Source organism: Netta rufina (assembly GCF_964035555.1).
Source record: "Netta rufina genome assembly, chromosome: 1".
Classification (NCBI taxonomy): Eukaryota; Metazoa; Chordata; class Aves; order Anseriformes; family Anatidae; genus Netta; species Netta rufina.
The window spans coordinates 144352041-144373425 of record NC_140123.1 but is presented as its reverse complement, the minus strand read 5'-3'; the positions used below and the strand labels follow the sequence as shown (position 1 = coordinate 144373425).

At 40.0% G+C, this 21385-nt stretch overlaps 1 protein-coding gene across 8 annotated transcripts in view; it reads right to left on the bottom strand.

The window, feature by feature from the left end:
• Positions 1–21385, bottom strand: part of BICD1 (BICD cargo adaptor 1) — a gene marked incomplete at both ends in the record, with an annotated part of 169178 nt that overhangs the window by 30377 nt on the left and 117416 nt on the right. For 5 of the 8 annotated variants that reach the window (XM_084306335.1, XM_084306337.1, XM_084306336.1 and 2 more), the window contains 3 exons: positions 7066–8160; positions 13871–14308; positions 17812–17964. In XM_084306335.1, coding sequence (XP_084162461.1) covers positions 7066–8160; positions 13871–14308; positions 17812–17964 — 1686 coding nt within the window. Of the gene's footprint in view, positions 1–7065; positions 8161–13870; positions 14342–17811; positions 17965–21385 lie in introns of all 8 variants that reach the window. The other 3 variants (XM_084306339.1, XM_084306342.1, XM_084306341.1) reach the window with 3 other exon arrangements.

Genomic DNA, 21385 nt, shown 5'->3' with positions numbered 1-21385 from the left:
AAGAATTTTCAGGTCACTAATGAGACAGAAGTGATTTATGAGAGCAGAGCTAGGCTCTGTTGCTCAAACTGAGTTCTGCTTTGGCCTAAAGCAGGAATTCAGATGTCTTTGTTCTGCAAGAGAAGGCCAGACTACTGTCCCTTAACTATGGCAGTTCAAATACAGAATTCACCTATTCAAGATTTTTCCTTTGTTTAGGAATAAAAATGAGTTAAAGATATGTGCTGTGCAACTTAATGGTAGGCTTATAAAAAATAAATTAATTGTTTCAGTATTGGAAACATACATATTCCCTGTAAGATTTTACACAACAGGGGAACTGTGTGCAAGGACTAGAGCTAGTTAACTGCAATCAATGCCCTTTCCTCTTGCCCCTCCAGTTATTCTTCATAACCAAAATTCTCTGTCTCAACAGAAACCAAAGGGGAAAATGTCATTCTGCAGAAATTCATGAAGATCACCTCCCGTGCAGAAACTCAATATTCATGTTCTGGCTGGTTGTGCTGATCTAGCAAAACAAAGTTTCAGTGCCTGCAGTTCAACTGACCTGTTTGCTCTGGCCATTTTGCATTACCAGAGAAGTGTGCTAGAAAGCATTAAGTGTTACAGCTCAAGACAAGGCAACACTTTATTATTGCCTTTTCTCTGAATGATTTAGAAAAACATAATATTGGTATTCTGAAGTGGGAAAGGATAACACTAATTAATTACTTCTATTTTTCCCATAGACAATCAACAATTTTATACCCAGTAGCTTTCATGTAGCTGCAGTTGAAATTTATTTTCCAGTTATGGTAGAACCATGAGAAAGTATGTTTTTCCATCACTAATGCCTTAATATAATTTTATTGTAATAAAAATTTAAAATATGCAGAATATAACAAAATATGTATTTTATCATAAAACAACAAGGACCTCAACAGTCGTTTCTCATTGTTAACCATTTTAATAGGTTCTTTATATATGCCTAACAAGCTTTTCAACATGCTTCTTTGCAGGCTGCCCAGGGTCTCCCTTCCGAAATTCTCCTAAGTGAAGAATCACGAGCAAATGTACAGATCAGCAAAGCAAAACTGAGCAAAATGTGTTTTTAGTAGGCAAGACAAAGTAGAAAGTAGAAATCAGGGGATGCTTCTGCTACAAATGTGCAGACAGGCAACCACAGCCAGTGGAGCAGAAGGGCATTGCTTTAATGTGATGTTCAGCTTGCTAAATCAATCTGTGTAAGAGCCTGCGTGCAGCAGTCTATGCGGATGCTCAGGTTACCCAGAGCTCATCAGTTTGGGACCTGGATGCTGACTGAGGCCGACTGCTGTCAGACTCCCTGGCTCTGAGGATGCTGTTTTACAATGCAGCTAAATCAATCTATATTGGCTAGCTGCCACTGAAAGAATAATCACCCAGCCTTTCCCCATCCCTAACCTTTGCACACCGGATGGTTTTCTTCTGTGCTTACCACCAGCTGATCTAGGGAGCTGAACAGGCAGAAAATGAGCCTGAAGCACCTTGGAGACAGGATGCATGATGGGGAGCATGGCTGAGGGTACAAAGGGTGGTTGGATCCCCTCTTGCAGAGTATCCATGTGTCTGGTTACCTCTGCTGCACTGCTAGGCTGTGCTGTGAGTACCATACCCAGGAATAAGGCAGACTGAAGACACAACTTCATGCTGTTCTTCCTCCAGCAGAAGCTATAGCCTAAATCATTTGTTTGTTCTTTCTCATTACCAATCTCCAAAACTGTGCCCACTGAACCATGTGTGTGACTGTGCCTGGAACCAGCCCTGGGGATAACCTAGGATAATCTAGGGAGGGAGCAAAGAGCTCCAACAAGTGGACTCCTGCCAGTGTGATACACCATTAAGGAAGAGAGCTAGGGCACACCGAGCTCACCATACCTGTTCCCCCAGAATACAGTTGCAGCGTTTGGGCCTTCAGGAGTTGAGGTGAACACATACCCAAGGTGCTGCCAGAACTAATAAAGTCCTTTTCATGCCTTTCCTTATCCTTACAGAAGAGATGCATGCTCAAATCCAGCTTCCTAAAGGTTGCCCTCCTGAAATCCATGAACATAGCTCATTTTCTCTATATAGATTTCACATTTCAGGAAGACTTTATATCTCATTTACTTTCTATTAAGAGTAGAAGAAGCAAACCAAGTAAAACCAAAATATTGCTGAAAGAATATTAAGTCCTGCAGTGGTAAGTACAAGAAAGGAGAACAGCAGCTTGCCATTTTAGTGCAGAAATCACACATGATAATGAATCTGTCCACCCAGTTTCAGTGTACAAATTCCACTGCACTGTCTATATAACAACTGAGCTTTTGTTTATAGATCAGGTGCTGCACATGTGGTGTTACCCAGCCCAGTTATCTGAAGGACTTTTACCGATATCTCAGTTATGGAAGCTGCAGACAGCATAGTTATTGCCAACAATATGGATGTGAAAGTCTTCCTTACTCATACAGCTCCTTCCCATTCAATTATTTACCTACAAGAATGACTGATCATATTTCAGTCACAATTTCAGGATAATAAATTACCCATACAGGCATGTTTGCTCTCTGTAAGCTATTAGAAACCAAAATCAAAACCATTACTGAACTGGCCCTAAAAGTTATTATATCATTAACTTGATATTACTTCACAATTTATGCTTCCTGTTAATCCTAATGCTACTTGGTTTTGCTGTATGAAACTGGTGCTGACACAGTAATTACAGCTACAAATAAACAGATACATAAATCAAGCTGAAGTAAGCAAGCAAGCTAGCAAGATATATGTTGTGACTTGCTATCTTGAGCCATTGATTTGTTTAATAATCAATTTCCCTGGTCTTAGGTTTGTGGCTTCTCAGAGCAAATCATGTCCTCTTTTCTATCTTACAATGTTTAGTGTCTTCTATTTCCGGCCCAGCCTAATGCTAAAATGCTGATGTGAAAATGTTACTAAAGAAAACACAGCTAGATTAAAAAGAAAGACTTTAGCATCAGAGATTGTCAAATGCAGAAAGCTAGGCAATAGCTTATCAGGTTCAAACAAATTTATTGCATGTTGTTAGAGATTTAAAAGCTGTAACTGCACTGCCAGAGTGCCCAGACCATTGCAACAGGAGCAAGAAACAGAGATTCCTTCAGTGCTTTCCTGCAGTCAGGTAATTTCCTGTAGTCAGGTAATTTCCTGGTAGGAGAAGTGAACACAGTTCAAGTTTGTTCTTTTTTTTTTTTGCCTTTTCTTTTGTCTGTTTTTTGTTTTGTTTTGTTTTGTTTTGTTTGTTTTTGTTTTTGTTTTTGTTTTTGACAGCTGTCTGTCCCTGTACCTGGATAACAGGGGATGTTAGCACACTGCAAAGAAATGTATGGCCAGGAAAGCCGAACATTTTAAATGGAATGTTGCAATACTTCTGGTGGTCACTAGATAGCACCAGTGCTTCCCCAATAAAGGGTGTAACTCCATTACTGAAATCCAGCCCCAAATACCCAGGGCCCGGCTGCTGATCTGCCCCCAGGATTTGAATGTTGGGATGCTCTAGAAAGGCCAGATCTTGTAAATTTTTTTCCAGTGCATTCGATTGTGCTAATTTTGCCTTCCAAAATTGTTCAAAAAATAAAAAATAAAAATCACCTTAAGTATCTCACAGTACGATGTACAGGATGAAAAGACATCACTGCATGTCAACATCAGCTTCATTAGGTCTCAAGGGATGTTTTTAATAAATTGCAATACAAACTTTTGTGGTTTTAGAGAAAATGAAAAAAACTGATTCAGATGTCCTCTGTAGGCTTATCTAAATTGAACCCAGAGAGGAAAATATCCCCAACCTTTTGCTGCTTAGAAACTTATTATTTTGGAGAGGAAGAACTCAAGGGGATGAATCTTGACTTATGTTTTCTGAACATGAGGTGTGTTTTTGGCTGCTTTTTGTCCTTGGGATACACTCATCGCCAGAGTGACAGAATGGCAGTACTGCTACACCACAATTAACTCAACCCCCATCTCTCTAACTTTAAATTTCTTCACCCCTTTTATATTATTACACCTTTTAACTTGAAAGTTTGAGGATATTGGTATTTGGTTTGCATTACAAGAGTTGATACCCAGTTGAATAGCTACAGACATTTATGCTGTTACCCAACAAAGAAAAGTTTAGCTGATAGCACCTTCTTACTCAGTAAATCTATCTTTCCTATTTCAGTGAGCACACTTCAGGATGATGTGTTAATTCTGACAGTAATTTAAAGAAAAAAAAAATCTTTAGAAAGATTGAGCTAGATTAAAATAAATGATAGGTCTACTGTGAAAAAAAAATAATCTTTGTTTTGGTATCTAAAGATGTACTTCAATTACATCTTAATTACATGGAAAATCCTCATGTAATTGCTCAGAGCTATTATTACTTAGCTAAGGATAGTACTTACTTACTCCAATTAATATTTAACATGTGTTGTATGGGGGGGGAGGGGCGTGCATGGTATAAATGACTCAATATATACTGATATATAGATGCAATTTAAAAATCCCCAGTACCCAGAGATACAGTTACAGATCCAATCATCAATTAATTTTCAAACTTTAACTTCAGATTCATCAACTTCTGGGAATTTTAATACTGAAATCCTATCATTATCATCAGAGAATAGGATCCCAAGCTATTAACCAGGATTTATGCCCCCATGTGGTTTATACTACACATCTTTAAGATGAGAAAAGTCCTGGGCAATCTGGATACTCTGTCCCTGCAGAGTCTTGCATTCACATGTAATTCTGTGCATAAGAGGACTATCTGAAATAAATAGAATTGTTTGCATGTTCAAATTTAACTTCTTAAAATATTTGCAGACCCAGAATCTATCAGATACAAGGGGTTTGGGAGGATATACCATGCAAAAATATTGTGAGTATTCTTGAAAAACACACCATTATGCGGTCCTCTTTTGGCATTTAATATAGAATGCTGCAATTCTCAGCCTATTTACATCAGTATAACATCAAAAATAAAGTGGGTTTGATGATTTGATGGTAAGACCCTGATAATTACAGGCCTGTCAGTTTCACTTCGCTGCCTGGCAAAATTATGGAGAAAATTATTCTGGTAGTTATTGAAAAACACCTGAAGGACAATGTGGTCACTGGCCATAGCCAAGGTGGGTTCATGAGGGTAAGGTCCTGTTTAATGAACTTAATTTCCTTTTATGACAAGGTCACCCATCTAGTTGACCAAGGGAAGCCAGTTATGTAATCTTTTTGGATTCCAGTAAAGCTTTTGATACTGTTTCTCACAGTATCCTTCTGGACAAAATGTCCAGCATACAGCTAGATAAAAACATAATGTAATAGGTGAACAATTGGCTGATGGATCAGGCTTGAAGAGTTGTAAGTAAATGGGGTTACATGAGACTGGTGGCCGGTCACTAGTGGGATTCCACAGGGCTCCATTTTGGGGCCAGTTCTCTCTAATGTTTTCATGAATGAGTTAAATGTAGAACTAGAAGATGTACTGAGTAAGTTTCCAGATGATACTAAATTGAGCGGAGCTTCTGACTCCATCAAGGGTAGAGAGGCCTTACAGAGAGATCTGGACAAACTAGAGAGCTGGGCAATCACCAACAATATGAAGTTTAACAAGAGCAAGTGCCAGATTCTGCACTTGGGAAGGGGCAATCCTGGGTATACGTACAGACTGGGGGATGAGAGGCTAGAGAGCACCCCTGCAAAAAGGGATCTGATGGTGTGGTTGATGGCATTGAATGTGAGTAAGCAGTGTGCCCTGACAGCCAGGAGGGCCAAAAACACCATGGGGTGCATCAGGCACTGATAGCTGGTTAAGGAAAGGATTGTCCCACTCTGCTCTGAGCTTTCGAGGGCTCATGCTGAGTACAGTTTACAGTCTGGGGCATCAAAATATAAGAAGGTCATAAAACTATTAGTGTCCAAAGTACGGCTACAAAAATGGTGAAGGGTCTGGAAGGCAAGAAGTATGAGGGGCTGAGGTCCCTTGGTTTGCCCAGCCCAGAGCAGAGCAGGCTGAGGGGAGGCCTCATGGCGGCCTGCAGCTCACTCACGAGGGGAGCAGAGGGGCAGGCGCTGAGCTCTGCTCTCTGGGGACAGCGACAGGACCCGAGGGAATGGCATGGAGCTGGGACAGGGGAGGGTCAGGCTGGGGGTTAGGGAAAGGTTCTGCACCCAGAGGGTGGTCGGGCACTGGGACAGGCTCCCCAGGACAGTGGTTGTGGCACCGAGCCTGCCAGAGTTCAGGAAGCATTGGACAGCGCACTCAGACACATCGTTTGTTTTTTGAGTAGTCCTTTATGGAGCCAGGAGTTGGACTCAGTGATCCTTGTGGGCCACTTCCAACTCAGTATTCTGTACAATTCTGATTGTTTAAGCTGTTTAATTTTTCAAAATACTCACTTGAAAATTTTAACTCTTGTAAAATATAACTTTATAATTAATCTGTCTCAAAAAAAAATGCAGTTACTGTTTCAGGTTGCTTTATCATATAATGATGTTGTCCCTTTTCTTAAAAACAAACCAAAAATTTTATATTCTAAAGGATAAAAAATGTTACAATAGCAGGAGAAGTTATAAGAATAATATATATATATTTATTTATTTATTTTAAATCCAATTACCTGTAAATAAAATAACCCAGCATTTCACTTGGTGTTTTATCACAAAAATGCCCTGCTCTATACAATCCAAGGTGACCGCTTGCACTCTTACACCTGCCATTCTCTTCAAGAGGTGTGCTTTAGCTTTCTGTTTTTTAATTTAATTTCCTTAAAGTTGCTGCAGTGCTTGACTGTAGTGGATCCCTCCCCATCTCTCTCCTCTGCTTTTCCCTCACTCTCTCTGCTGCCTGAGCCCTTGTTTAAGATGGGTGCTGGAAAAAAGCAGAGATGGAGAGCTTAGAGAGGAGGTAGGGTGGTAGATAAGAAAGGCCTGCCATCACTGTGATTGAGAGGCTCAGTAAAATCTCTCCCCCTGAAATACTGATGGATAAGCTTGCAAGTGACCTGTGTAAATAACAGGCACTCCTAGCCGGCTCCCTTTTTGGTACCTTACCTGCTTGTTGGCTTTCAGCACTGCTCTCAGGGTTGCTATCTGCTCCCGCTTGGTACTCAGGAGGGATTTCAGCTTCAGTATCTCTTCCATTAAGGCCTCCTTGTCTTTGTCAATCATGGGTGCCAGCTCCCGAGCTGCAGCACGCTGGCGCGACAGCTGCAGCGACCGGTCTACAGCCTTCTGCAAGTGCTTGATTTGGTCCCTTATTATGGCATTGAGGTTGTAGATGTTCATCGGCTCTTTGCGAATGTCACTGGTATCGGAGACAGGGGAGGAAGGAGGGGCTGTGATGACAGGGGAAATTGTAGGTGTTTTAGTTGGGCTCTGCTCCTTGCCAGGCTCCATGGCCTCTTTTGTCACCTGCTCGGTTGGGGTCCTGGCTTCTACGGGCGATGCCATTCCCCTTCTGGCAAGTCGTGGGGAAAGGAGACCTCGAGGGTCATCTGGTCCTTTCAGGCTGCCACTGCGGGTGACTCTGCTTTGCCTGTAATAGTCCAACATAACCCTGTTTGGTGTCTCGTTGTTGCACAGGCAGACATGATGGTAGAGCTGAGCCAGTTCTTCACTAAACGTCACTAGCTCATCCTGGGCGGTGTTGAGGGTATTGTGGTTTTCATTCGCTATGCTTGTCATCCTTTGTAATTCCTTTTCCATGTGGACCATTTTTTCCTGGCTTTCCTTGGTCGACTTCTCCAGGGTTGTCACCTGTTCATCATATGTCTGGATTCTGCTCTCATACTTGGCCTTCTCTTCAGTGTAGTTTTCCACATGTTTATTATATTTCTCCTTTAAGGCTTTGATTTCTGCTTTAAGGTCTATCACCTCTGTAACAGCTACTTTGTATTTACATTCTAGAATCTCCAAGCCATTGATGTCCACTTCATAGTCATGTGCTTCCTCGCTGGGATCTCGGCCCTTCTCACAGTCATGCTCTGCTTTTAGCTCCTTGTTGCTTTGCATCCCCCTCATGGCATTGACGTGTTCCGTGAGCCTGTGGACTCGCTCATGTTGCTCGGTCAGGGCTCCCTTTGTGTGCTCCAGCTGCGTCTGAGACTCTTGCAGGTTGGCCAGGAGAATTGCCTTCTCTCTCTCCACCTGCAACAGAGTCAAAGTTAGACACCTGGCATCTGATCCTACCCATGCTTTTCTGCTGAACGCCAAACTCAGCCAATCATGTTCATCACTTCCATTCCCCCACTCTGCATATGCAACCTGAGGGCTTCCAAAAGACTCGACCCATATATCCCTAAGCAATGAAATTAAATCAAAGAGATACGAGTAACTTGTAGAGGATTATGAAGTCCCAGCTTCTGCTGCCATATGCAGTATCTCACACATTGCCCACGGAAGAATTAGTGCCCAAGCCCTAAGTGCATAGTCAGCTAGCGTGATAATACTGGATTTATCAAGACATATGTTCCCTGAATTTTAATAGGCATAACTGCATCACTGTCAACTATAACATGTTACACTGATACATACACATCTCCCAGTGGAGTTTAAATTCACATTTTCTGTGAATAGCTTTACCATCCTCCACAATTTTTATTTATATCTTTGGACTGTTGCAAATTTTCATAAAGGAGGGCTTGATTACTGAATGCAAATACAGTAAACAAATGGCTGTGTACATTTCCAGAGATTACATCAAATAACCCACCATGTGTGAATACAACGCAGATCAGGAGCCTGAACACATGAAGCTTCTAGGAAGCCCCATTCCCCAGCACTTCAAGGAAAGCAAAATCCATCCTTTTAAGGATAATGCAGAAAAAGTGGAATTTGCAGTATAATTAACAAACCACTGGTTCTGACCTATTAAGTTCCTTTCTGAATAACCACAGAGAAATGTGGATGTTGAAAAGTGGAAGAAGACCTAGAGGACTCTTCTTGAAGTTTTAAAGCACAGCATCTTCAAGCGAACAAGAAATATCTGCTCAGATATTCACTGCTCATAACACACCTGAATGATTCTCATTTCAAATTTTAGTGTAATGTTCCAACTTTTTCTTCTTTGCCTTCATCCTGTTCTGAGCTGTGAATTGGAAAGCAGAGGAAGGCACAGGGGCATGGCATGATTCTCACTCTCGTGGCCTTTGCAGTAGGATCTGGAGCCTATCAGGCTGACTGCTCTTACTCTGCTGCAGTATCTCAGCCCAGTATTTAGACGTGCGAAGACATCATGTTCCACACTTCCATTGTGCATGACTGAATTACTAATTCAGAGAATTCAAAGCTGTCAGTTCTGAAAGACCCTTCAAAAAAGCATTGCCTTCCCTATCAGCATCTCCCCAGGTAGTGTTTGGAAGAGTCAAAGCAGCCACCATGAAACTCACTGATGGAAAAGAAAAGCCTTTTAGAGACTTTGAGCTTATTAATGTTGTCTCACAAAATGTTTGAAACAGTGGTTCAGACTCTTGTTATCTCATAATGGGGCTTCTGAGCAGTAGCTGCTGCTCAAAAATACTAAGGTTACTAAGGCATATGATGATCCCCTGGCTTTACAGAAAAGCTTTCAAAACATTGCCTCAATTATAACTTGCAATCGATCGCAGGCAAAGACCGTAAGATTAAAAATAGAAGCCACGTTAAAAATATTTAAATAGTCGTCCTAGTTTTCTTGTGTGCAGGTGACTGATGACTCCAGAAGAAAAAAAAAAAAAAGCATCATCATTATTTTATGACCCACGAAAAATCTGTCTCCTTAAATATAGGAAGCGCCATTTAGGCACTACATAGCCTGTGCTGTAATGCAGAAGAGGACAGCTGAATGCAATAAGTACACTGGTACAGCTGTTCCTGAGTTGCCATGCCAGTCTGCCTTTAGCCTGTCCTGCAGCTCACCACTGGTGTCATCCCACTCTTGCTGAGCATCTGGTTTACCGAGAGAAAATGCAAAACAGCACAGTCCTCCCTCCTGCCGAGTCACCTTCTTAAACAGTGATGGCTCTGTGCAGATTTCCCTGCCAGGCCTATCCTGGGGACCAACACAGAGCTACCAGCAAAAGCATTTTCATTATCTTCCCTATGAATTTTCCACTGAGTAGCCTGCCTGAGGTCTGCTCTCCCTGGCAGCTCTCAGCTGAATTCTAGTTGCTACCACCTGGCACAGCAGGCTGAAGTGTTAATTACATTATCCTCACCAGCTAATGGAGGTATTTATTCCTTCAGCCTGGTAAGGAGAGATACATGTGAGCTTCTGGTAATTTAAAGGACTGTCTCACCTTATGGTAAGAAGAAGCATGGATAATGATGCACGCAGCAAAGACAGTTGGCTTTTTAAAGCATATGTGTCCACATGTGTGGGTGGGTATGTTCACATGAAAGCAGGCAATTAACAGTGGATTCCACCACTGTAAAAATTAACAGCCAAAGAGTTCTTTCTTACATTAAAAACAAAAACAAACAAAAAAACTTGGTGCTAAAGAAGCACTGTGTTTCAGTGTCTGCTTAAATTTATCAGACAGAGTCCTACCAGATTATTGACCTCAGCTGTCATATTCTATAATGAAGAAAAACTGCAACAGAGCTAATAGGGATCATTTACAATAATTTTTCTGCTAAACATAAATGGGGACTGGAAACAAACACTTCTTTAAAATAGGAAGGATTGTTTCCAGAGAAAACATGCAAATTTAAAGCCCATACACCATCTTGTACAGTAAGTAAAATGAAATACACGGATCTACTGAATTTTACTCATTCTAGTTCAGTAATAATGGATGACATTAATCCACTTCTGCCTGAAGATAAATACATGCTCCTACTTCCAGGGATAAAAAATGAAGCCCCAACTGAGCCCACAGTGCACCTTCTGAATATTAACAACTCTGCTGTTTCTAAGGACAGTAGTTACATTTATTGTTCTAGACAATAATCTTTTTTCCACACAGAACAAATGTTTGGGAATAGGCTGCTCTTCTTCCATCTGTTTTTGTTTGGTTTTGTTTTGTTTTTATGATGAAATTAGTAGCTGTGGAAAGGATCCTTGTCATTATCTTAAAGTGAAAATAAAAGCAATACAAAAGTATTTGTACCCATTTTGAAGTGTATCCTTCATTTCAAAGATTTCAGTTTGAGAAGTTTTCCTTTCCAATTTGTTTTATAGTTTGCAGTTATGGAAGCCAATTATAGCATTGCTATTTAACTTTAAAAAAAAAAAAAAAAAAAAAAAAAAAAAAAAAAAAAAGAGAGAATATCAGTGACCAATTCCCGGTGAGACTGGAATAAACAAAAAGGAGAACTCACTTCAAGAACGTTGAATCTTAGACACATCATTTTTGTCAGAGAGTAACAGGCAACTGGAGGAGTGTCAGAATCTGGGCTGATTGACACTTTTTCTTTTTTAAAAGCAAGCTTAATCTAAGTTTTATAATGTTGGCCTTGGGAAAGCACCAGGAAGAGAGGAGTCCTAGGCTTTAAAACTGGGATGGATAATTCTTCCCACTGGATAAGAAAAGTGAAAGCAGAACCTGGAGCAAATGGAATATGAGAATTTTCATCAAAACATTTATTATCTAGTGGATTTAAAAGATGGAAAGTTTTCACTTGCAATTGAATCTCTTCTAGGGACCAGCACAGATCATGGAGAATCAGCCTCTTTAGAATTTGCAAAGTTGCAAAACGATCTTTATCTGTCATGCTAACTTTTTTGGTCCAGGCTTCTTTTTGAGAGAGAAGACTATGAGAACTTGCCACACACATGCACAAAATGGCAAATCTTAATTTGATTCTCTCAAAGAAGAAGCCCACTGTCCTATAGACAACAATGCTTCCCAAGGAGAGGGTCGGTTCTTTCAGCACTCTGTCATGGTATAAACTTCTTCTGAGTAAAGAAGAGGAGTATGTACCAAATACTGAGACATGACTGTATGAACAACACATGGCAAAGACACTGCTGAGGAGAAAAAAACCAATTTCACTGAAGAATTACCTTTTGTCAGTTTGAACCCAATTAAATCTCCCTCTTACCATGAGGAAAAACTTTTGATGGAATTTTTCACAGTTAATTCGTGTGACCCAGGGTGCACTGATACAATGAAACAGAGAAGATGATTGCTTTAAAAAGAGGACACATCAGCAGTTTGTAGTAAGCCTTCCCAGTATCTAAAGAAATGAGGTTTCCAGCTAGGGACAGTCTCCCTTTTTCAAACCTTTTAACATCACTAGAATACTGAACAAAAATGGAGGCTATTTCCATGAGCTGCTGGAGCCCAAAGAAGCCACTGTGACCAAAAAATGGTTAGATTTATCTTCTAGGGTCCTTCTACAGTCCTAAGATGGGCAGCTAGCAGGTAGTGACTGTCAGAAAGCTGACTCTTTGTTTAAGGAGTGTAAAAGAAGTAAGTAATGTTAAAATCAGAGATTATAAACACATTTACAGTATCTTTCAAGTAGAAGCCTGCTGATTCAACAAGCTTAATACTTAATATAATCAAGAAAAGACTTAGCCAAACAACCTTGTTTTTTAATTTCCCAACAGCTTTCGCTTCATATTTTTATTGCATACTCTTCATTGTAAATTATGCTTGAAAATAGTTAAACTGTATATTAAAATATGAACATATCAAAGCACGTTTTTCTGAAACCAGGTATTTTTTCTTAACATTGTATTTCTGAATAAAATCACAACTTGCATATAATATGTATGTAGAAGCAAAATATACATGCTGTTTCTATTTTAATACTGGAAGAGTCTCTACCAGAATTTTTCACAGAAATAAAATTCCAAATTTCAAGCTTTTCTGGTTAAAATATGTATATTCTGCATCAAAGTAAACCGCACTAGATGCCATTAAAATTTTCCTTGTCGTAGCTCAGATCAAAACTTCCCACGGTGAGTTTGACAATTAAATAAATAAAACAACACTGCAGCAAATACAGGACAAACTCATGGGGATTTTATTGTTATCCAGCAGGAGCTGAAAATTGAGTTTGCTCAACTTTACCTCCAAATCATCTTTCATGTTGTAAGCAGATCTTTCTTTAGGAGAGACCCTCTTTGTCATCCCACAGCTAGAAAATGCTGGATGTTTCTCTGAGGGTGCCAAAACCTTTCAGGCTCTTTTGGCAGAGCTGATGCTCAAAAGCTTGGACAGAGGGACCCCTTCACTGTGTTGCACTGTACTCCTTTCTAAGATAATGTCAGCTCTGGGCCATCAGCTTGAGTTTTAATTTGTATCACACCCCAAGCTCCTATTCTGGTTATGTCTGGGCTGAGCCTGGATAAATTGAAAATAAATGATCAACATGCACTCACCTACGCATCTGCTGGCACTGCCCACATGGACAAGGCCATTGCGTGACACCTCAGATGCTCTGTGAGTGCACAGGTATTAAGAGGAATGCTTTTCCCCTTTTGTTCTCTCCTGATTGCATGCTAAGTTTAATGGCAAAAAAAAACCTCTGACTTGCAAGGATCATAATTAAATCTACCTGTATTTCACTTTTTTCCAGGATAACTTTGGTCATACTGAAGAGGACGTTATTCTACTTGCAACCTCAGTAATATTTCCCATTATTAAACCAGGAAAAGAGAATCTAGCCACCTGCAACTACAGTAACTAAGTCCCTTTCTACTCTTCCCAGTAAACATCAGCTCAGATGATGCTGACTCTGCACAGACAGTTATTCTGTCCTCTAAGGTTATTTCTGGCAAAATCTGAATATGGAGAAACACCAAAGTAGAAATACATGTACATGGTCAAGAACAACATTGGGGGAAATTGAGGTCAATGCAAAAACTGGCACCTGGGTCCATATGATGTGTGCCCACAAGTTTTAGGACATTAAATTGAACTCTTACCTGCATGAGTTGCTGCTTCAGTTTCTGTATTTCTGATATGTTGAGCTCACTGAAGAGGTCAGAGACAGGGTGCAGAGATTCTCCTTTCCTACCCGTGGGAGTTCGGTAGTCACCATTGAGTTTCACAAGAGGCCCATGGATATGTCCGTTCATTTTGTCATCATTGTTGGGCTCACTCGCATCCTCTGCAAACTTTAATCCATCTACTGATATATTAATATGGTTATTATACATACTATCATTGAGGTTGATATACTGGGAGAGTTCCTTTCTCAGATTGTTCTTTTGCTCCCTTTCATTTTTTAAAGTTTCCAAGGCTTCCTCCAGCTGATGCTCAGCTATCTCCTTCAGCCGGATGGCGTCTTCTAGCTGACTGTTAAGCAACACTGTCTCCTCCTCAAATCGTTTAATCTCATGCTTTAAGCCTTCATATTCAACCTGAATTAGACAAGACAAAGAACATTCATAATACTAAAACTTGAGTCATGAAAACCTGCCATTTATCAGCCTTATTGAAATAGGTACTACAGAAAATATAAAGTTAAATACCAGGCATTGCCTGCAGCTGCAAAGAAATGTCTGCACAGAAAACGCAAGTGCAGCTTTCTCTGTTGAAGACTCAACTGCTCACTTTTTATGGCAGGTGTGAAACAGGAAATGTTACACCTTTCCCAAATAACTTATGACAATAAACAATGTATTTCATGGAAAGAAAGCTGTTTAGTAGCAGGTGTGCTAGTAACCATAGATTTATTACGAATTACCATTAGCAATGTTGGTATATCATGGTACAAATAGATCTCAGGTTAATATAGGCTGATCTATTAATTACAAGTGTTCCAAAGATTACTTCATATCTAAATTTTTACCAGATGTGAAGTCACTCAGGCATGGATATTCTAAAGTACCTTGGTGTCTCAGTAGTGTTCAAAAATATTGATGGAAGGAGCAGAAACTGCAGGAGAGACTCAACTCCTCTCTGTGTTACATGTTCTCCTTTATTCAAAAAGCATTTAATTTTAAAAATTGGACATCTAGCTATTCACACAATCACTTTAAACTCTGAGATGCCTAAACTATAGTACATTCAGCCACACAGTCCTTGAACTGTGTTTAGGGATGCCATTTTGGAGCACGTGGCAACCTGTTGTTGCCTGAAACACTTCCACCACCGACCTGGCACTGCTGCACCAGCCTTGGAAGGACTCACGGGTCCTTTGCCTTTGACAGCCCCATACACATTGCAGGATTTTATCAGTGTATTTACGTGCAGTGTGGGCTGAGGTAATCAGCTCTCTTCTTAAAGGCAACTCTGACATCTCCCACAACAACAAAAGTGCAGTCCTCTCTATTGCACCTAAAAAGAAGCAAAGCCTACAGAAAACCAATTCTAGCTTGAAACCAGTTGCTCAGCAATGTAAAGACAGTGCAGAAGTTCCCCAGAGTGGCACATCTTCCCTTGCTGGCCCTCCTCATCTTCCTTTTCACTGCTAAAAAATCCCACAGCATTGAAAAGGAAGACTGATAAAAATGATCATACTTAGATTTTTAGTTTAATTCTAAGCATTTAGTCATCCACCATTTCATTTCTAAGTGCCAAAAATTCCCTGAAATTCCCTGTATTGGGTGAAATAATTTGATGGTTTAGCAAAGGAGGAAAAGAACTCTGAACTTTCATGCTTCTATAAAAATAAAAATAATAAAAAAAACCTTTTCATTTGAGATATTTCTAATTCAAATGAATATGCATTACTATGTGCAATTTTAAGCCATTGTCTAAAATATTTTTCATTTGATATATGTATGTATGTATGTTTTTAAACAAACTATAAGATTCTGGTGAATACAAAAACATTAGCCATTCCTTTTGGAGTAGAATGTTTATCAACCTGTCAAACATCTGGTACTCATAAGCTTTTGGAAAGGCAAGCTTAAAAATCAAAGTACTAATCTTCAAATCCAGAGAATGAAAAAAATATTGAACAACAAAGAAAGTTTCCAAGTTATACTGAGAGAAAAGAAAAATCTGTGGTATTTTGAAATTTCCATTTAGGTACGAGGTATCTTCTGTGATTGTAGAAAGATGTTCATCTAAATATATATATAAATATTAAATCCAAACAAGTATCTATGTTTATAACTTAAAGACTTGGAGGGAAAGAAAAAAAAACAAACCACAACAACAACAAAAAACACACATCTTCCATTTTTCCATTTTAAGTCCATATGAAAACCAGAGTTCTACATTATCCATACAGTAACCATATCATAGATTCTTGCTTACAAAAGCTACAAAAATGATGACAGTTTCTCACCAATACTTGTAACATATGGTTTTGTAAATTAGAGTAGTAAAATATAAAATGCTCTTGATATTTTATCTTGTAGATTAAAACTGGTTTTGGAATCACATGTGCGTGGGTATGTGATACAAAATGACTGACTTTTTATGTCATTCAAAAATGTGGCAATGCTTTTTCTCTCCCCAGAGTGCCAGCATTTGATTCCATTAAGAATGATATACTATGACAAATACAAACACTGGTAAACAGATTTTCTTCTGGGGGAAACTATGATGGTCCTTAAAGGGGTATTTATGTTTATTTTTCCTGTGAAGATGCCTCCTATGAGGTTGATGTGGAAAAAATATATTCCTCAAAGGCAAAATTTGCTGGCTTGTTAAGTAACTCTGACATAAAGATGATCTGCTAGAAATTCAGTTTCAGAGTGTGAAATAAGGGAATGACACCAACTTGCATTAATTGTGCATTCTCTGCAGCACTGCTCCATTGTTCTACAAGCTTCAATTCCATTTGTGCTAGTGGGGTAGAATAGCAAAGACAGATGAAATAGTGCTGCATATTCCTGCTGGAATAAGGCAGCCTTACTAACAGACTGCTGCCAGAAACTGCCGGTCTTAGCTATTTGATAAATGAACCATTACATAGCCTAGGATATAAAACAGGGTCTGCAAAGCAGTACTACTGCAATCTACTGGAAGTTGGGGAAATGCTGTTACAGAGCACTATGTTATGCTGGTGTGGGAAGTGTCTAAAAGAAACTGTTTCATCATCCAGATTGAATACGTACTTATTTATCATGGCAAGCTCAGTTTTCTGACATTAGAACAAATCTCTTTCATTCAGTTTAAAAGACAACTGTGTGCCTGATGACTTCCTCTGCAGTTTTTATATCCGGAGGCAAAGGAAACTGTACTTTTGTAAAGGCAAGAGGACAGACCCAACCACTGTTTGCAACTGGATGTAAAGGGCTGTGATTTACCAGCTCCTGGGGGAACATTCTGCACTGCAGTGAGAATTACAGCATGCTGCCTTGCCGTCAGCTGCATGTCACTGCCACAGGGAAAACATAAAAGAAACTAGGAGCACCTGACACCCCTTTGCCTATTTTTGGAGCATGCCAAACGTGCAGGTTAGCATTGCTGAGCAGAGAGCAGCACTGGTACAGGAAAACCCAGTGAAAAGAAAGAAAAAGGAGAACAGGTAAAAGATTATTTCCTCTTTTCTCCACTTCAGACATGGAAAAGGAACACAGGAAACAAAGTAAGAGGAAACGGAGGGCTGACCTGCTCCTGCTGCTCGGCATGGAGGTCAGTGTGCAGGGAGGGAGGGGAGGAAACACAGAAAGGGAAAAGATGCAATCATGGATATGGTAATCGTTATCCCACTATTACAAAGTTCTGTGCAGAAATAGTCCCTCAGGATTTTCCCAAAACTGAGGTAAGGGCCACCTCATATGTAAAAAATGGCCAATAACACTGTTACGGAATAAACATCCAGCAAAAATCCAACTAAAAAAATACCAATACACATACACACACAAAGAAACTTCTATCGAAGTGTTCTGATTGATCACATCATGGAAACCTGAGAAAATGCCGTCATTTTCCAGCACAGCACCTAGAGTCTCCCAGTGCTTACTTGGTTCTGTTTCAGAGTGGACACCAGCTTCTGCAAAGTGATATTTTCTTCTTCAAGTTCAGTGTAGTCCTGCAGGAGCCTCGCCTCTCGAAATTTGTACTCTCGAATTTCATCTTTCATTCGTATCCTCTGCAGTTCTACCATTTCATTATTCTGGTGAGAGAAAAAGCAAGCACGTTACCATTTGTGCACAGCCCCTTTAACGATACACACTGCCTTTGGAAAAGGCCACACAAAAAAATTAATCCTGAAATAGAAAGGATTTAAGAGTCCAAATTAAAACAGCATCACCCTTTGAACTGAGGCAAAGCGATACTCTCAGGTGTGTGCCAACAGCACAGTAATGAGAACATCTGATAAGGAAGCTTGATTAAAACAATTTCAAGATTAGATGTTTATTGAAATGGGAAGTCTGGCAGGGCTTTATCATCTCATTAGTTATATTGCTCAGTGATACAGTTGGATCTAAATAAAATTACCACCTGTTTTCCACCAAAAGATGCTCTCCACATTCATACAGCAAAGCAGTGAATTACAGCATCTATTCTGCAGAGACATCTATTACTCACTTGCTCGTATCAGCAGCATAGGCACATGTGGGACTCGCCATGCAGCCTGCTGGAAAGCAATTGTCCAAAATGGACAAAAGCCTTGGTGTGTGGGGCAGAACTTTACCTGCAGGGCCTGGGAACACATGAGGTCACTACTTTCATTTTTCCATTAGCAAATGTGGTTCCTGGACAGCCTTACGAGAGGTCATGAGGGATCGGTTGCACCAAAAATCACTTCCAACAGATTCCAGGCCTGAGTGCTTTTTACATCAAGGGTCAGGATGTTCTGGAAAGCCCCCTGAATCTGCTGACATAACCCTGATAAGAAAGCACTGTGGGAAGGTGGAGTTAACACAGCTGGAGGAGAACAGTGACTGACACAGCGAGTAGGAGCAATGCGCCCCTCTGCTGTGATGAGCAGCCTGGATTTTCCTGATCAATAGAAACAGGTGTAATTGGTCACAGCTTTCTCCTGCTTCCAGCAGTAACTGAGCACCGCTGCAGAGCTCCTGGAAGGAAATACTGCTGGGTCTCTAATGATGGGGCAGGGCCTCCTCTCTGCTGGGGTGCAATAAAGAGCACGTGGGGGAAGCAGTAACAGGTTTCTTTAAAAGGTTTCTGTGTGGAGGGAGGGCAATATATGCAGCCTTATATCCACCTGAAAGTGTGGAATGTTTAAGAAATCATTACAGCAGAAATTGTAGTCTGTGAGCTCTGAATATATCCATCTCTGCAGCCGACCCTCTAGTACTTAGAGATAAACCCACATGGTCTGAATTCATAATAAACGGAGTTTTGCTTAGCATCTAGCTTAAATAAATGGTAATAAAATCCTTGGAAATAACACTACAAAGCATGAAACAAAAAAGAGTTATTAAGGTGACTCTTTAAAATGAAGCCTTTTTGTTAAAGAAAAATAAAAAAAAATCATCATCCCCACTCTGGCAGCTGTGTAAAAAAAAAAATCAATCTGATTTCTTAACTAGAAACATGCCTTTGGTTTAAAAGATCCCCAGTGGCAAAAGAGTGACAGAGCATGAGATAAAAGTAACTCTTTGCAAATATTCTTGCATCCCTCACTTTCTAGTAAACTCATGAGTGAACTGTAGAAATGGCACCACAGCTTATTTCACAAGGTGAAGGCTTTTTATACCACAGAGCTGTTTTCATATATGTTGCTTCTGTCAGCACATCTGCAGCGGCAGTGTTCACTTATGCTTTTAGGTGTGGGGACATGGGCAGGACTGAGGCTGGTGGTGGGCAACACTGAATGCACAGCTCCGCCATGTCAGGTATAATCAAGGTATTCTGCAGTTCCCTGGTGTTTGCCATCAATTTCAGTCTTCAAAAGGAAGGCCTCTTCAAAAGAAGGATAGAAGGGGAGAGTTGCTGGTCAGAGCATCCTTTCCTTGCCTGCCTGCCCTATCTCTGCCTGCAGCACTGCTCTGTCACAGGGGACAAAAACTCATCTTACTTTGAAAAGACGATGAAATATTCTCTAACGGAAAGTGCATTTTATCATGGAAAAAACAGACATGGATAGTGGGTAATAATGGTGGTAGGGGATGGTTGGACCAGATGATCTTGGAGATCTTTTCCAACCTTAATGATTCTGTGATCATTTTCCCTGCTACGAGATCTCTCCTTCTGTTTGCAAATGTCTGCATTATGCTGGCAGATTCCCAGCTGTGAAGTGCTCAGTTGCTTTCACCGTTTTGTACGAAAGGCAGTGAGTGCTTTCACATTACAGGGCAAAAGCCTGCTGTTGTCACAGTTTACAAGTGAGTAGCCACAGGAGATGCCAGACTCCCATTCTGCTTTCATTCATATGGAATCCCTGTGTGTTTTGTGCAGGTAAGCTGTTCTTCAATCTATACAAATATCTCATGCTGAGATTGTACTTTGTTACTGTCAGTAAACAGGATATATTTATTTCCATCAAATGCTCTGGCTAAATGCATTACCTTCTCATGAGTGTCTACTGCTATTTTGAAATATTTTAAATATATTTTTTTTCTCAAGTAGACAATACACACTTATAGAAGACATCTGGCTGTACTGACACAGCGTCATTAAGGTATCAATTTTTATTTGGTCATTGTATCAGCCCTCTTCTGAAGTGACTTGGACTTGTATGAGAACAGCAGGAGAGGATATAAAAACACAAGTCTCTCAGCAGGGCAGTTATCTATGTGAACCACTAGAGGACAATGTGACCCAACTTATTCTCCAATCAGTAAAATGATTCATAATTAAACTTAACTGGTAATCAAGCACTGAATGTTGAAACTTCCAGGACAGAGCAATTGATATGGGTGCTTTTACTAGGGCACAGTCTCAGTAGTTTTTACACTTTCAGAGAGGATTCTCCTATGAACTACTGCATCTGTAAATAAAAAACAATTTAATCCAAGAGGTGGAGCTGATGACATGCGAGTAACATTTTAATGTCTGGAAGTTATTTTTGCTCCTAGTCACCAGAAGAACATAGTGCAATGCTTCTAATGGACCCATGCCAGAAAAGCAAGAGGAAAAAAAAAAAAAAAAAAAAAAGGAAAAAAGAAAAAATGATAAGGCCTTTTTGTGAAACTATAACAAACAAACAACAGAGTCCTTGTCAGCATTGCATCTAATTATATGCGAACAGTAATTGTGGAAGATGTCAATCACATCATTCAATGCATGTCTAATGTAACAGAACAGACCACGAGAAATGAAAGACAGAGGGCTCCAGTTCAAAAATTGGGGAGCTAATGTTTGGGCTTTTCCCTACATTTTTTCATGCAAATTTTCATGAAAAGCTTTCATGAAAAAGCTTTCATCCTTACTGCAGTAAATTGTGCTATTTTTCATCCTACAAAACAGCCATGTAATCAGAAACTAATTAGATGCCCCAAACTACCCTGACAAAATCACTACTTATCTGCTGGAAAAAATGCAAGCATTAGCATGATACTGTGCGTTACTTTATAATTTTCATAACTCATGAGTAAGAGAACAATGGAAAAATTATATACTTCCGA